Source organism: Leptodactylus fuscus, chromosome 4, assembly GCF_031893055.1.
Source record: "Leptodactylus fuscus isolate aLepFus1 chromosome 4, aLepFus1.hap2, whole genome shotgun sequence".
Classification (NCBI taxonomy): domain Eukaryota; kingdom Metazoa; phylum Chordata; class Amphibia; order Anura; family Leptodactylidae; genus Leptodactylus; species Leptodactylus fuscus.
Genome location: NC_134268.1, coordinates 28,888,186 through 28,904,318, shown reverse-complemented (window position 1 = coordinate 28,904,318; position 16,133 = coordinate 28,888,186). Strand labels below are relative to the sequence as shown.

At 45.0% G+C, this 16,133-nt stretch overlaps 1 protein-coding gene across 1 annotated transcript; it reads right to left on the bottom strand.

The window, feature by feature from the left end:
* Nucleotides 1-2,095: 2,095 nt before the first annotated feature.
* On the bottom strand, nucleotides 2,096-9,544 carry ABRA (actin binding Rho activating protein). Its single transcript, XM_075270145.1, has 2 exons — nucleotides 8,784-9,544; nucleotides 2,096-3,867 (listed from the first exon to the last, which is right to left on the bottom strand). The coding sequence occupies exons 1-2, from the start codon at nucleotides 9,443-9,445 to the stop codon at nucleotides 3,387-3,389; spliced, it is 1,143 nt and encodes a 380-aa protein (XP_075126246.1). The 5' UTR covers nucleotides 9,446-9,544; the 3' UTR covers nucleotides 2,096-3,386.
* Between the last annotated feature and the right edge of the window lie 6,589 nt (nucleotides 9,545-16,133).

The window sequence follows — 16,133 nt, the reverse complement described above, 5'->3', positions numbered from 1 at the left end:
AACGCAGCCTTCTCGGTTCAGTTCATATCCTCTACTGTACTATGTTTTAGGATTCGCCCTACTCTATAAAGACCACTCTGAATTCCTTTTGTCAGAGCAGACCCTGATCAAGCCGGGGTACCCTCTGATTTATGAGCTCGGAGTCTGCTAGAGAAGTGTCAGATGGCACCGCATACATGTAACATAGGTCTACGTATATATACAGTCGCTTCACTTCTATAGGTGAACTGGTGGACATGGGTGAACATACGCTCTCTGTTATCTGGAAGAGGGGAGAAAAAGCCTCCAAATCTAAAGATTCTGCTACTACTGCTTTGGTAACAAAGGGAAGACGTTGTAACGATACGTTGCTAATGCTGAATGTGAATAGAAATACAGGGCATCAGTTTTCTGTGTATATAGCGCTTTCCTCCTGCTAGGTCTGATGTAGAATACATGTAAATATATCAGCATTTCCCCCTCTGGTCTTCCACAGCACTATTATTGTCTTTGTGGATTTAAGACTATTACTAATCCTGTAATGGATTTTAAGTACTATAAGGTCATAGTGATATAATTATAAATATATGTATAAATATATATAGTAAATAAATACATGTATATTACCTTATTGTCTCCTGCCTTGTTCTTATACACACATGTGGCTTTGGTTTCTTCACTGGTGGTTTATCGTGTGCACCAACGTATGAGGAGGTTCATGGATAAAGAACTGGATTCATAACCTGGTGACGCTGGCACAGATTTACTAATGGTAAGGCACAACCATGCACAAGTCACTGGCCGTAATATGTCGGCATCTGGATATCATCCGTGTACTGCCTGTGCTATTGGGGCCAGCGAGCTCGGCTGCAAAACCCGTCAAGAATAGGATCTTCCTGAGTTTTGCGGCCTGCATAAGGATCCAAGGAAATCACAGTTGTGGGCATGGGCCCATAGTGTCAGTGTGCTAACTGGGAAAAACCTGGATCGTACACAGTTGTGTAGGGCCTAAGAGAGTGCAGATTGGGACAAGCACTGGATTTATCAGTGTCTGATGTAAGGGTGGCAGGGGCCCCGGAACAAGCATTATTGAAAGGAAAATCCCAGCCGTAATACATGAGGTTTATTCATGCTTGTTCTAAGCCACCATCTTCCTTACCTTTGAAGCTGGGTGCCCCTTACATGTATAAAGCTCTCCAAAAGAATGGGAATTGCTACCTACAGTAAAGGCCCCTTCACATGGCGTAAGCGCTCGGCTCATTCCAAGCCGTACACGTGAGCGCTTCTAAACACTTCCCATTCACTTCAATGGGAGCACGCGTAAAGCCAGCTTTACACACGCTCCCATTGAAGTGAATGGGAAGTGTTTAGAAGCGCTCACATGTACGGTTCGGAATGAGCCGAGCGCTTACAGTGTGAAGGGGCCCTAATAGTCACCAGCAATTACTTAGGAGGGTCCCTGCACATGGGCATGTCTTACATCGCAAATACAGCACATCTATCCGACATATTTTCCAGACTGCTCTGTGTCAAAACCTGGACTCATGTCATAATGTTCTACGATGTAATTTTCCGTCTCACTACCGCCTTGTACTGTAATCACAGTGGGACATTAGTCTGGCAGGTACTCTCAGCAGCATAGGTAAGTATGATTCTATTATTGCGGGTCTTGGGCACAATTCACTTTGGGGAAATAAGGTCAGTTTGAGATCCAGACCTGCCCATGTACATAGACCCTTACATTTATATCACCTTGGCCTACTACACATCCAAAAATGTAAATATATTAAGTACAAAACAGCGATCCTATGGTGTATAGCTGACTAGCAATTTGTAGACTTGAAATTTGACAACTTGTGTAATATTGACCGTATTATCAGTAATAGAAATTTTGGGCCAGGCAGTTTATTTTTTTTTTTTTCCCTTTTAACAAAATTTAGTGACCTACAAAGTCAATGGAGCGGTAATGCAATGGAGACTAGAAGAGCCAAAGTGCACAAGTCCTTGTCAACGCCCAAAGCCAGAGACAGTCCCATATCGTAAGATTTCTTTTCCGCAACATTGTATAAATCTCTGTGATCTACTCAGAAGCATAAAATAATAATGCAACGACATAGATGGTATAGAAATAATTTACTAAGGTAAAAAACAATAATAAAAGATGTTAATAAATAATAGAAAATGTTTCTCCGTCCTCTCCGCACATACAAAACCTAAGAACTATGGAAATAAATTAAGACCAAACGTATTAAATTGTTGCGATCCGTCACATTAAACTAATCAGTATATAGTGTATACGTCGTCTCTCCATCATAGATCTACCTGTAAGGGTTGTTATCGGGTCGGAAATACGGGCTATGGTACTAACAACTGTGCCAAGTTCTACGACCCCCATAGGGCTGAGATTTACATTTTAACTATTGAAGGACTACAAAACTGGCGCCGGTTTCCTACATTCTAGTCACTTTCTAAAAACAGAGGCCGGCTGTGGGGCAAAATGGCCTTCACGCCCCAACTTGGGTCAGTAGACTGCAGTAAGCGTATCCTGAAATTTACTCCCGCACTCTGGTTTCTGGAGAGTACCTGACTAACGCCAGCAGTTTTTGATTTTGACCCCAGGTCACATGACCTGGACCATTCCCTATCCCCGGGTTGCCCCTTACTAGTTTTCACAGGTAGTGTTATGAGAGCTGGCCTAAGGGTTAGCTCACACAGGATTTTTTGGGTCAGGATTTTGAGGCCGTATCCGCCTCAAAATCCTGACCCATCGGCGAGATGCTCATTCTTCTGGCTGATTCTCCTCGCGAATCTGCCTGAAGATATTACCTCCTCCTGACTAGGCCCATTCATTGGGCCTAATCTGGAGTGGAGTGCGCGACTGGATGCCGTTAGTCATGGCTACCTGTTTTTTTGGTCCAGAACCTGAGACAGCCTCCTTCTCAGGTTCCAGACCAAAAAAAAAGACCCCGTATGAACTTATCCTTACTATGGTTGACCTGCCCCTGTAGCTCCTTCCAAGGAGGTGGAGCGGTCTGGGGTAGAATGGTTGGTCCATTCGCACATCTTGGGTTCGAAATTGGCCCGGAACCCACAGATCCAGCTTTAAAAATAAGCGTTGGACAACCCCTTTAGACTGACCATATCCATAAAAGTCAGTCGTCCACCACAAAGGACCCTTTACTAACCCCGGCCAATTCTGTTAAGCCTAGTGCGTGACCGTTTATACTATATCATGTCGGGTTAAGTCTGTTACCTTCCACCAATTCTGATCCTGCACTATATACAGTGTGTGCCCTCAGATCGTCATCATAGTGCAGAATACTACACCCCGAATAGTGATGTCTAGGACACAGAGATAGACCTAACTAATGGAAATCGTTCCTACACATCATTAGACTCTCGAATGACTACAACAAGGTTATTATAATGTGATCATCTCTTCCCTGCCACAACATTTCTCCAGGGAACTCCACCATTCCGTGTTTTCTGGCCCTCAGCAGGATGCCGACCACTTTATCCGAAATCCGTACATATCTGTCAAACAGTTCTCCAAAGGTGACGCGGACCTTCCCGTCTCTGCCTGGTTTGGCCATAGTGGATATAATAAAACAGAGGTCTCTCATCTCCCGGTGTATGTGTGCCTCTGCCCTCATGGCCCTCTCGGCAGTCTTGGTTCCTTCTTTTGGACGCCCGTACCCATCATCGCCCTTCTGTAATCGTCTGGACATCGCAAAGTCATGGTCAAATTCGTCACTGAATGGATTCAGCTTCTGGCTCAGGGCATGGTCCCCGGACCACTTCTCCCACTTCCCCTTGATGTTATTAACGGGGCTGTATCTTTTGTAGGCCTTATTGATGCTCTGAAGTTCTCCGACAGCCTTGCTGCTCCTGTAAATTTACATAAAAAAAAATAAAATCTTGTTTTATATACACACATCACAAATGTTCTTATAGGATAGTACTATGGTACACTATTTCTCCTTGTGGAGACCAGCAAGTTGGTGCAGGGAGTATTACAAGTCAAGAAAAAAAGATAGCCAGGACCTAGACTATCAACCCAGCCCTGCAGATAGATAGGTTAGTGTCACCAGTACCCAACATATCACCCCAGCTCTGCAGATAGATAGGTTAGTGTCACCAGACCCAGCATATCACCCCAGCCCTGCAGATAGATAGGTTAGTGTCACCAGAACCAGCATATCACCCCAGCCCTGCAGATAGATAGGTTAGTGTCACCAGAACCAGCATATCACCCCAGCCCTGCAGATAGATAGGTTAGGGTCACCAGTACCCAACATATCACCCCAGCCCTGCAGATAGATAGGTTAGTGTCACCAGTACCCAACATATCACCCCAGCCCTGCAGATAGGTTAAAGGGATCCTATCACTCAGACATGATTTTTTCTAAGTACCACGTCAGGATAGCCTTAAAAAAGGCTATTCATCTCCTACCTTTCGTCGTCTTCTCCGCGTCACCGTTCACCTACAATCCTGGTTCTTGTCGGTATGCTAATGAGCTCTCTCGCAGCACTGGGGGTGTCCCCAATGCTGCGAGAGAACTCTCTCCAGCACCGCCTCCTCTTCTTCAGCAGCGTCATCTTCAGCCTCTTCTTCCAGCCGTGGCTTGTAACTTCTAAGGCCTCGGGCCTTGGGCAGAGCAGACTGCGCATGCCCACAGGCCAGGAGAAAATGGCCGCTTCCAATACTGTGCAAGCAGCCATTTTCTTGTGGCCTGTGGACATGCGCAGTCTGCTCTGCCCAAGGCCTTAGAAGGTACAAGCTATGGCCAGAAGAAGAGGCTGAAGATGACGCTGATGAAGAAGAGGAGGCGGCGCTGGAGAGAGTTCTCTTGCAGTATTGGGGACACCCCCAGTGCTGCGATAGAGAGCTCATTAGCATACCGACTAGAACCGGGATTGTAGGCAAACGGCGGCGCGGAGAAGACGACGAAAGGTAGGAGATGAATAGCCTTTCTTAATCGTACTGCAAATCCTGATAAATGTCCGAACACTACTATCCAATATGTGGCGCTAGAGAGTCACTCTGCACCACAGATCAGGTGTAATAAATTTACAATGCACAGACTGCCAGCCATCACAGGAAATCAGAAAGTACAACAAAGACGTTTAACTATCCCTAGTGTGGTGAGGATGCCCTGTGGTCCCCCCTGGCTTCTGGGCCTGGTCGCTAACTGTGACTGCTATGGTGACACCATTGGCTGCTCTTCATAGAAGTCTACGGAAAGTGGAAGTAGGGATGTAGAAGAGGAGAAAATGGGAAACAAAGACAGACTTCTTGGATAGATTTCAGTAAGCTTTAGCAGAGATTTACTGCTAGAAATCTGCTGAACACTTCCTGTTATTTGTACCGCGGTCGCTTTGTCACTTGCATAGGGACTAGAGATGAGCGAGTACTGTTCGGATCAGCTGATCCGAACAGCACGCACGTATTGAAATGAATGGACGCACCTGGTACTTCCACTTTGACGCCGGCCGGCCGCTTAACCCCCCGCGTTCCGGCTACGTCCATTCATTTCAATGCGTGCGTGCTGTTCGGATCGGCTGATCCGAACAGTACTCGCTCATCTCTAATAGGGACTACGGTAGTTCATAGGGCATATAGGATAAATATACATATTTGCAGTTGTTTCTCTGCCATGACCTACATTGTAACGCTCAGTACCATCCCATGGGATCTGAGGCTGTAGGGCAAGTATTTGATACAAGATCCATGACAGGAATGTTATGTGCAAAGCTGTAGTGCCGCGTCGCTATGTGATAGATTAGTGGGGTATTAAACCGAAAACTCTATGACAGGTGCAATTTACGGACTCGTGGGAGGAGAGATACTTGTCTTAAGGCTTCCTTCGCACTACATTCTTGGTATGGCTCAGTATTTTATATGGTGCTTTGTATCTTGGCACTTATTGTTCATACAGCGTTTTTCCAGTATTTTTATTTTTTTTTAGGTATTTTATTTTTCCCATAATGAAGTGTAATAGTAAAGTGTGTAGGACTTCTCATATTCTAATATTGACTGATCTATAAAAAATTCCATATAAAAACCCATCAAAACCCAATATCATTTATTGCACGCCGAGCTAGGCTGAGGTCAGATGGTTCTCCGTGCCTGGCACCATATGTTAATACATTTTCGTACAGAGGATATTTAACCATACAGTATATCCGCCAATGGTAAGTGGGAAGAATGGTGTCCCCCAACTACCACTACTGCCTTGCCCATAGGGGGAGCAATCCAGCACCCCAACAGCACCCCAGCTCCTAGGCTAAGCCCTCGGTATCACGGCAATGGCAGCCATCATGCAGCAACCAAATGAACAGATCTCAAAAAGTTCACCTTACCATTTGGTCTCCATTACAGATGAGAGAACCTGTTTGCAATGGGACGAGTTTGTTTGCGTTTTCCAAAAATTATCGAATCCAAAATTTTGGGGGTTTGGCTAGGAACAAGTCATTACTATACCCTGGCCTCTCTTCTGACCTTGCAGTATAATAAGTTGAAGTGCAGAAAAAATAATCCTATTTATAGTCCTAGTCACTGTCTCTCATTCTCCTGGCTCTCTTGCAACATTCGGTGTTCCTTCCCAGGCGTCTTCCGGGCTCCTGGGTAATACCATTGATCCTGGGTCACTGCTAAGGCCTTTGATTGGGGACATCGACTGTCATGTGGGGCAAATCAACCCCATAACATCAAATGACCCACGTGACTTCTTAGGCCCAATCACGGGGCTCAGTGGTGACCAGGGGCCGGTGACATCACCCTGGAGGCCAGAAGACACCCAGGGAAGAACAAGGGATCCGAGTAAAGCAGAGCTGCATGAAAATGATGTATTGTTATCACAATAAAGGACATGATAGCGACTTATCTAGAATTAACACAGATTCATGGGGGATTATTCCCTGTAAACAGTAAGCTTATGAAAATCGCATTAAATATTGCAATAGCAAATGTTTTCTTCATAAATTACTGGAATTAAAAAAATAAAATCTGAATTTAACACTTAATGTTAATATATAAATTTCCATAACATTTCTAGCCGGAATGGTAAGTTGTTGGGTCCAATGTCCCAACCTATAATGGGGCCCCTACCTACCTTGGACCATTTAGTATAGCGGTATATTTTATGTCCCAGCAGGAGCTTTGGGTCCAGGGCCCGGTAGTGACTGCTATCACTGCGCCCCCTATAGCTACGCCCCTGCCTCCAGCGGTCACTGTCCTCACATAACTCCATCATACTATACCACCGTCAGTCATGCTGCCCCTCATCAGGTTTTGCAGTCACATACATATATATATTACCGCAGGCTATATTAAGACTATAAGAGTTCATGGTTCGCACCTGCTGAGGCACTTCTTTCCCTTACGACCTAGACTAACTCTGATAGACGATGCATTGCTTCTAGGAGGGAAGGATCTGCTTTAGGCCCATGTCACATACAGTCTTTTTGTGACCATTTCTGGCCAGTTTTTTGCGCCAAAGCCAAAGTAGGTCAGCAGGACGGAGTTGTAAAAATTCCTATTCCTTTTGATTCAACTTCTGTCTTTAGCTCAAAAAATTGCAGCAAAATGGCCTCAAAAAGACTGAAATGCCGCAGTTTTTTATGTATCTGTGTTTACCCAAAGTCAAAAGGAATATGGATTGTAGAGGACGGGTTCACTTCTTTGCTGGATCCACTTCTGGTTTTGGGGGTAAAAATGCAGTGGCATTTTTCCAAAAACACTGTGAGACCACACTAACATGGCACGTGATGGAGCACGCTGCATAGGTCGTATTATGCAGGACTCAGGATACGACAGTGACTTCCAGATTGGGGGCGGGAGGGAGTTTTTTTACCCTTGATATGGGGCAATTGGCATAAGCCTCATGGGTTGTTTTTTTTTGCCTTCCCCTGGATCAACACTGTAGGGGATTGTAGGGTTATAGGTCGGACTTGATGGACTGATGTCTTCATCCAAACTCATCTACTATGTAACTATGTAACCTCTATATGAAAGTTTAAGCCTATGGAGATGAAGGACCATAATATGCCCCAGCATTACTCAGAGGGTGCACAGAGATGTCATTTCGATGTGTGGCTGAGACCTAAGACATCTCCGATTCAGAGGAAAAAAGATTTTGGTAACTGACTGGATTGCAAAAATTTTTATGGAGGTCTTGTAGCGATCAGATCTGATAGATCCAACCAATAGGACTATTTCTGTGTAGCAATTGAAGGTGCCATTATATAAGGGAATGTATTAAGTATATACCCCAGTAGTGTCTCCACCACATTAAGGCCACTACTCACAGGATGGTTCTTCCAATCCATCATATACCTTCTAGCAGTCCCTTTCTTTGCAGGTACTGTATACATTTCTCATCTCCGGTACCCTCACCCTGATCTCTGCTCGAGGTCCTTGTCCAACTAGGAAGAGGTGGTCAGCTATGTATACGTAAGTGGAGACACTGGCTTGATGGTTTCTAATGTCTCCTATAGACTAAAGTATAGGGATACATGGGAAGGTTTGGCCATCTCTCTGACGTGTCTGCAAAGGAAAAAGGTGAGTCCAGGTCCAAGGGATGGTATGTGGTTCCCATCACTTGTAATGGGTTACACTGATCAATAGGATTTGATAATCACTAGTGATTGACATTGATCAATTTTAATGTTAATATAAAACATATCAATACTTGGGTGTGAAGATACTGAATATATCCCAGCCCACAAACTGGTGCTGTATACATGAATGCAATAAATAACATGTTATAAAATTCCATATCGTTGGCCATTGCAGTACTCACAATGAAGAAGCTGCCCGTTTAATCCTGGCCGTCTCTTCCTTTTTCTCTTCTGTAACATCTGGCTTCTTTTCCTGCTCGGTCTTTGTATCTGCCTCATTTTCCCCATATCCACTGTCTTCGGTCTCTAGACTGTCACTCCGACATTCGGCCAGTTTTGGTAAAGATCGTGAGACTTCTTCTGGTTCCTCACCATCATTTTCCATTTGCTTCCAACCTTTCATGAGTTGTGAGACCAAATTGGAGCATTTCCTTTTCCTGGTTGGAGACATTTGCAGTAACTTGTCCACCATCGAGTCATCGGGTTCTTTCTCGTACCTTTCAGTCAACGATCCAATGTCCATTCCTCTTTCTTGAGCTTTGCTTGAAAAGCTTTTGGTCACCACTTTGGTTTTTATGTGTGTCTCGGCAAGATCTTCTGGGGGACCCGTGGCCTCTTTTTTAGGTTCGGTTACAATGACAGGCTTGGTCGTCTCCTTCCAGGTTGCTTTGGGATCTTCATCTCCTCCAGGAGCCCATCCTGAAGGTTCTTGAGCTTGCTTCGTTGAATGCTCTGATGCCCATTGTTGCCAACCTCTCGTCAAGCTGGACACTAAAGCCGCCGTCTTAATTTTTCTGACAGCTCTTTGGGCAGGTTTCATGGTTTTGGTTTCGTTAGGAGCCATGATGTTGTCCTAAAGTCTTCCTTTTTAATGTGTCAAGGAAGCAAATCATAAATCCACACTCTTGGTTGAGTTCTTACGATGAAGTGAAGAGCTTGAGGGCTTTTAAATAGGCTGGATGTTTTATGGTCTTGGAAAAAATGCCAAGCATTCGTGACCAAGAGATGGCTGCGGTGACACTGTTACTTTTTACAGCGCCGAGGATTACGTTTCATCACAGTGGCAGATGGAAATTACAGATGGTAAACAAGACAGACGAGATACATATTGTATATTTGGTCGCCGTGTCCTTTAAGACTTTCAATATTGAATTACGATTCCGTATTCCTAGAAATATCTTATTTTCCCTAAAGAGTTATCTTGCATGCTTTATAATGTCACAATATAATCCAACTTGTAATAAGATTAGACATTTACATTCTAAATGACATTACATTCTTTTTTTATCCTGTTGTAGGGAAGATAACACAATTGCAAATTTTTTTATTATAGGACATGAAAACACCTACAAATGCGCTGCCGCTCTAGAAAGTAGACAGGATCTTGGACCAACTTTCAGATCAGTGCGCCCTAAGGCCCCTTGCAGACGACCGTGGTGGGGGTCATTGTGCTATCTGAGTATTTCCCGGATATCACACTGACCCATTCTTTTCTATAGGCCCATATACACGACTGTGATCTGCACGGTCCCATGTGTGGGCCGACAGTCCAGGCCGTATCAGATAGGACAGGTCCTATTCCTGTCCTAATATACGACCCGTGCTTCTGTGACTCCTATTCATTTAAGGAAAGGTGCCAAGTACGCACGACCTGTCCACGGATGGCACACAGGGACCCCCCCCCCCCCCCCCCGTGTCCCTCGTGTGTAGCCCATGCTTTTAATTCATGGCAGGCCAATTGCAGCATTCGACCTAGAAGTGTATAAGGAGGTGCAGGATTGTCTTACTATGTAGACAACCCCATAGGGGAATCTGTAAATTGCCATAGGTAGATTTTATTCAGAAGCCTAGATCAATGTATAGTAAGGGGATGTCTTGGGATCGAATCCTGCCAAGGACAACATTTGCAAGGAGTTTGTATGTTCTCCCCGTGTTTGTATGGGTTTCCTCCCACGCTCAAAAGACATACTGATAGGCAATGTAGATTGTGAGCCCTGTATGGGACAGTGACTTACTATGTCTGTAAAGCGCTGCTAAATATGATGGCGCTATATAAGAAAGAGAAAGAAATAAAATATTGGTAATTCATTTCAATTTTGAAATTTCAGTTTCAAAATTAACTTTAAATTTCACACGGCTGTATTTAATGGTCCTCATTAAAACTGACATCTTAGGCTAGATTCACACTTGTGCTTGCTCTCCATCGTTCATATAGCTGAAATTTCCCCAATGTGGGACTATTAAAGGATTATCTTATCTTATCTTATATCCACCATGGGACCTGCCCGCTAACGAATCCACTTCAGAATCCGATTGAAAAAAAACGCCTCCCACTGAAATCAATGGGAGCCGGTCATTTCCTTTTTTTTGCGAGCAGTTTGTTCCCGCTCGCGGAAAAAAGAAGTGACCTGCCCTTTCTTCAGGCGGATTCAGCCGCGGACTGAGTGGAATGCTTCGACTGGATGCAGTGCACTTCACCGGCATCCAGTCGCGGCTAGCTATTTTTGGACCCCGATTTCAATGGGGAGCGCACGTATGCCGGCTCCCATTCAAGTCAATGGGAGCTGCTTTTTACACGCTCATTCTGAACGTGTTTTTACGATCAGAATGAGCGCAGCGTAACTCCGGTTAGTCTGTCAAAATAGACCCAGATGAATATATCTGTCTGATGGCTGTTATTTGCCGTGTGAATATGTCATACCAATCACAATACATTTTCTTAGATAACCTTTGTACATACAATAGGTTTCCATTCAGAGCTTCATTGACCTTCTCTTACCTAAACCATAGACAACCAATAATCAGAATTAAAGACGTAATGAAATTCCCCATATAGGACCATCCAATAGAATAAAATAGAAGATGACGTCCAATAGGTCTTACCATAGCAATGACCACATTTACAGAACTCGTGAGGACATCAGGTGACAACGCTCCCTCAGTCTTGTACAATAAGCTGACACTCTAATTTTACTCCATTGCACACAGATTGAAGTGAAGAAATTTTCCTAAAATAAAAAGGAAATAAGTTTGAGGTTCTTGGTGCACTAGACACGGCACGCTCTGTGGTTTGTGATTCAGGACGCGCAGTGGAAAGAAACTAGATACGGTCATGTGAGATACAAGAGGGCGCTGACACCACACAGGACTGGACGCTCAGTGTCAGTAATTTTCCAAAGCATGTCAGCAAACACATTATAGCTGCACATGTACATGTTATGCATTGTAAGGGTAAGGGCACTGAAGTGCGGTGGAAAAAGACACTGTGTGGTTTTTGTTCTTCTGTTTCCACTGTGGGGGTAGTTGGAGGGCGACAATAAATGAATGGCAGCTGAAGTGGGACAATAAATTGGGGGTAACTAGAGGGGGATATTAAACCGTAGGGGTAGCTGGAGGGTGACATTAAACTGGGGGCAACTAGAGGCAGACAGGTCCCCCTCCAGCTACTAGTTTAATGATTCCCTCCAGCTGTCCCTGGTTTCATGTCCCCCTTAATATACCCCCCAGCTTAGGGGCCCCCTTCATCTCTCCCCCAGTTTCATGTCCCCCCTTCATCTGCCCCCAGTTTCATGTCCCTCCTCCATCTCTGCCCTCAGTTTCATGTTCCCCCTCCATCTCTGCCCCAGTTTCATCTCCCCCCTCCATCTCTGCCCCCAGTTTCATGTCCCCCTCCATCTCTGCCCCAGTTTCATGTCCCCCCTCCATCTCTGCCCCCAGTTTCATCTCCCCCCCCATCTCTGCCCCCAGTTTTATGTCCCCCTCCATCTCTGCCCCCAGTTTCATGTCCCCCCTCCATCTCTGCCCCCAGTTTCATCTCCCCCTTCATCTCTGCCCCCAGTTTTATGTCTCCCCTCCATCTCTGCCGCAGTTTCATCTCCCCCTCCATCTCTGCCCCAGTTTCATGTCCCCCTCCATCTCTGCGCCCAGTTTCATCTCCCCCCCTCCATCTCTGCCCACAGTTTTATGTCCCCCCTCCATCTCTGCCCCAGTTTCATCTCCCCCCTCCATCTCTGCCCCAGTTTCATCTCCCCCCCTCCATCTCTGCCCCCAGTTTTATGTCCCCCCTCCATCTCTGCCCCCAGTTTCATCTCCCCCCTCCATCTCTGTCCCCAGTTTTATGTCCCCCCCTCCATCTCTGCCCCCAGTTTCATGTCCCCCCTCCATCTCTGCCCCCAGTTTCATCTCCCCCCCATCTCTGCCCCCAGTTTTATGTCCCCCTCCATCTCTGCCCCCAGTTTCATGTCCCCCCTCCATCTCTGCCCCCAGTTTCATCTCCCCCTCCATCTCTGCCCCCAGTTTTATGTCTCCCCTCCATCTCTGCTGCAGTTTCATCTCCCCCTCCATCTCTGCCCCAGTTTCATGTCCCCCTCCATCTCTGCGCCCAGTTTCATCTCCCCCCCTCCATCTCTGCCCACAGTTTTATGTCCCCCCTCCATCTCTGCCCCAGTTTCATCTCCCCCCTCCATCTCTGCCCCAGTTTCATCTCCCCCCCTCCATCTCTGCCCCCAGTTTTATGTCCCCCCTCCATCTCTGCCCCCAGTTTCATCTCCCCCCTCCATCTCTGTCCCCAGTTTTATGTCCCCCCTCCATCTCTGCCCCCAGTTTCATGTCCCCCCCTCCATCTCTGCCCCCAGTTTCATGTCCCCCCCTCCATCTCTGCCCCCAGTTTCATCTCCCCCCCTCCATCTCTGCCCACAGTTTTATGTCCCCCCTCCATCTCTGCCCCAGTTTCATCTCCCCCCTCCATCTCTGCCCCAGTTTAATGTTGTTGGAGAGATATAAGTAATCAGGGAGATATAAGTAAGATGGTCTTGGTTACCTCTAGCAACCAGTCACAGCACAGCATTGATTTTCTTACAATGTTGTTCAAAAATGAAAGCTGCACAGTGATGGGTTAGGCGATCCCACTTCACATCTACGTTCAGGTATTCTGTTCCTCTCTCTGCATGAAAAATGCAGAGAGAAAAGCTCTGCAAGCAACACTTTTAACTTCGCATTTTTTTGTATGGAACACCAAGCGGAAACCAAACGAACCCCATTATAGTCTATGGGGTCGGCGGGTTTCCTAATGCAGGGAATCCTAACTACTGGTCCAGGGGCAGTGGGCCGGCCTCAGTCTTAGCCGGATACTTTGTGCTAGGCCACGCTGCTATGGTATTGTGTAGCGTATTGGGCAGCGTAGCGTCCTGTAGCTGCTAAGGATGCACTCTACACGATAGTTACCAAAGCAGTGTGGCCTAGAGCAAAGTATCCAACCTCGGTGTCTACTGATTTGCCATTTCCGCTCAGATGCTTGTGTCATGCCCACCTGCCCTGCAGAGCATCCCGGCGGGGAGCCTTCCTATATCCCCATATTACCAAAGCCCCATCCGACCCCGCCCTGCTGAGACATGATAAAATGGTCTTGCTTGAAGGCAGTCCCTGGTGCAAAAAAAGGTTGGGGACCAATGTCCTAAGGTAACCACTTTTTCATGTGGATTAGGTTTCTGTTCAGGGGGGGTCTCCAAGCAACCCCCTAATAGAAACCCGAATGCAGATGTGAACCGGGCCTTGCTATGGAAATAAGGAGAAATTTCCTTCTGATAGAGACACATTCGAGAATTTGGTATCTGGAGATAACAAGTGTTTTTTAGAAGGTTTCAACTTCCAGAATGAGGTCTGGTATTTATTACAGCTGAAGCTAAACAAAGCCACACACAAGTGACACATGTGGCCAAAAATACTCCATAAACCCTCAACTGCAAGGCATGTGGTGACTCAGGTCTACTGATGGGAACGCTGCAGGGGTAATAGATATAACATATGACCTCACTTCATTCAGTCCTACAGGAGATATCCTCTGACATCACACAGACATGTAAGGCTATCTATCTATCTATCTATCTATCTATCTATCTATCTATCTATCCATCTATCTCCTATCTATCTATCTATCTATCTATCTATCTATCTATCTCCTATCTATCTATCTATCTATCTATCTATCTATCTATCTATCTCCTATCTATCTCTCTCTCTATCTATCTATCTCCTATCTATCTATCTATCTATCTATCTATCTATCTATCTATCATCTATCTATCTATCTATTATCTATCTATCTATCTATCTATCTATCTATCTATCTATCTATCTATCTATCTATCTATCTCCTATCTATCTATATATCATCTATCTATCTATCTATCTCCTATCTATCTATCTATCTATCTATCTATCTATCTATCTATATATCTCCTATCTATCTATCTATCTATCTATCTATCTATCTATCTATCTCCTATCAATCATCTATCTATCTATCTATCTATCTATCTATCTATCTATCTATCTATCTATCTATCTCCTATCTATCTATATATCATCTATCTATCTATTATCTATCTATCTATCTATCTATCTATCTATCTATCTCCTATCTATCTATCTATCTATCTATCTATCTATCTCCTATCTATCTATATATCTCCTATCTATCTATCTATCTATCTATCTATCTATCTATCTATCTCCTATCTATCTATCTATCTATCTATCTATCTATCTATCTATCTATCTATCCAGAGTATAATATTTTACCATAATGCATGTCACGGCAGCCATTGTAATTAGAGATGAGCGAGTACTGTTCGGATCAGCCGATCCGAACAGCACGCTCGCATAGAAATGAATGGACATAGCTGGCACGCGAGGGGTTAAGCGGCCGGCCGCCGTCAAAGCGGAAGTACCAGGTACATCCATCCATTTCTATGGAGCGTGCTGTTCGGATCGGCTGATCCGAACAGTACTCGCTCATCTCTAATTGTAATTATGTTTTTAATTTTTTAATTTTTCTGGTTTGGTTCCGAACTTTTTTGTTCCAAAATGTATAATGCACCCGAAGAACTCAAAGCCGAAACTAAACAAACCTTTGGAGGTTTAATATAATTGTCTAGGGACTACACTTCCCACCAGTCCCTAGACCATTAAACAACATTGTGCTTCGCGGACTGTGAATTTCCATCTTGACTGCCCAGAGAAACAGAAACCCAAGGTTTCTGAATGGGTCAAGGAGGCCACGGAGTGTTCACTAAGACTAATGCGATTGCTCCTTGAGGAGGAGAAAACCACATTGGTCACACTTGAGGCAAAATTAAAAGAACAAATTGAGGTCACCAAAAAAATTGAATCGAAGCCTGAATTTATTGTAAAGGAGAACCAATCGCAAAACAACTGGGAGAGATTCCAGAACCACCTCATAGAATGGAAATACAAACAATTTCATGGAGATTTACAAGACTTCAGGGATAACAAGGTTTATATGGTCCTTGGTGAAAAACATGGGCTGGATATTGGTGTCTCTACCACCGATACAGAGGCATCTGATTCTGAAAATAATGAAAGAGGCAATCGCAATAGGTCTAGAACGCGTGGAAGGGGTCGAGACAGGGGAGGAAGAGGAGGCCCTGGTAATTTTCGTAACAGGGATTTTTTAGGTCCTGGATACTATCTAAGGAACCGCAACCTGCAACCCCCAACTTCGACATACCAGG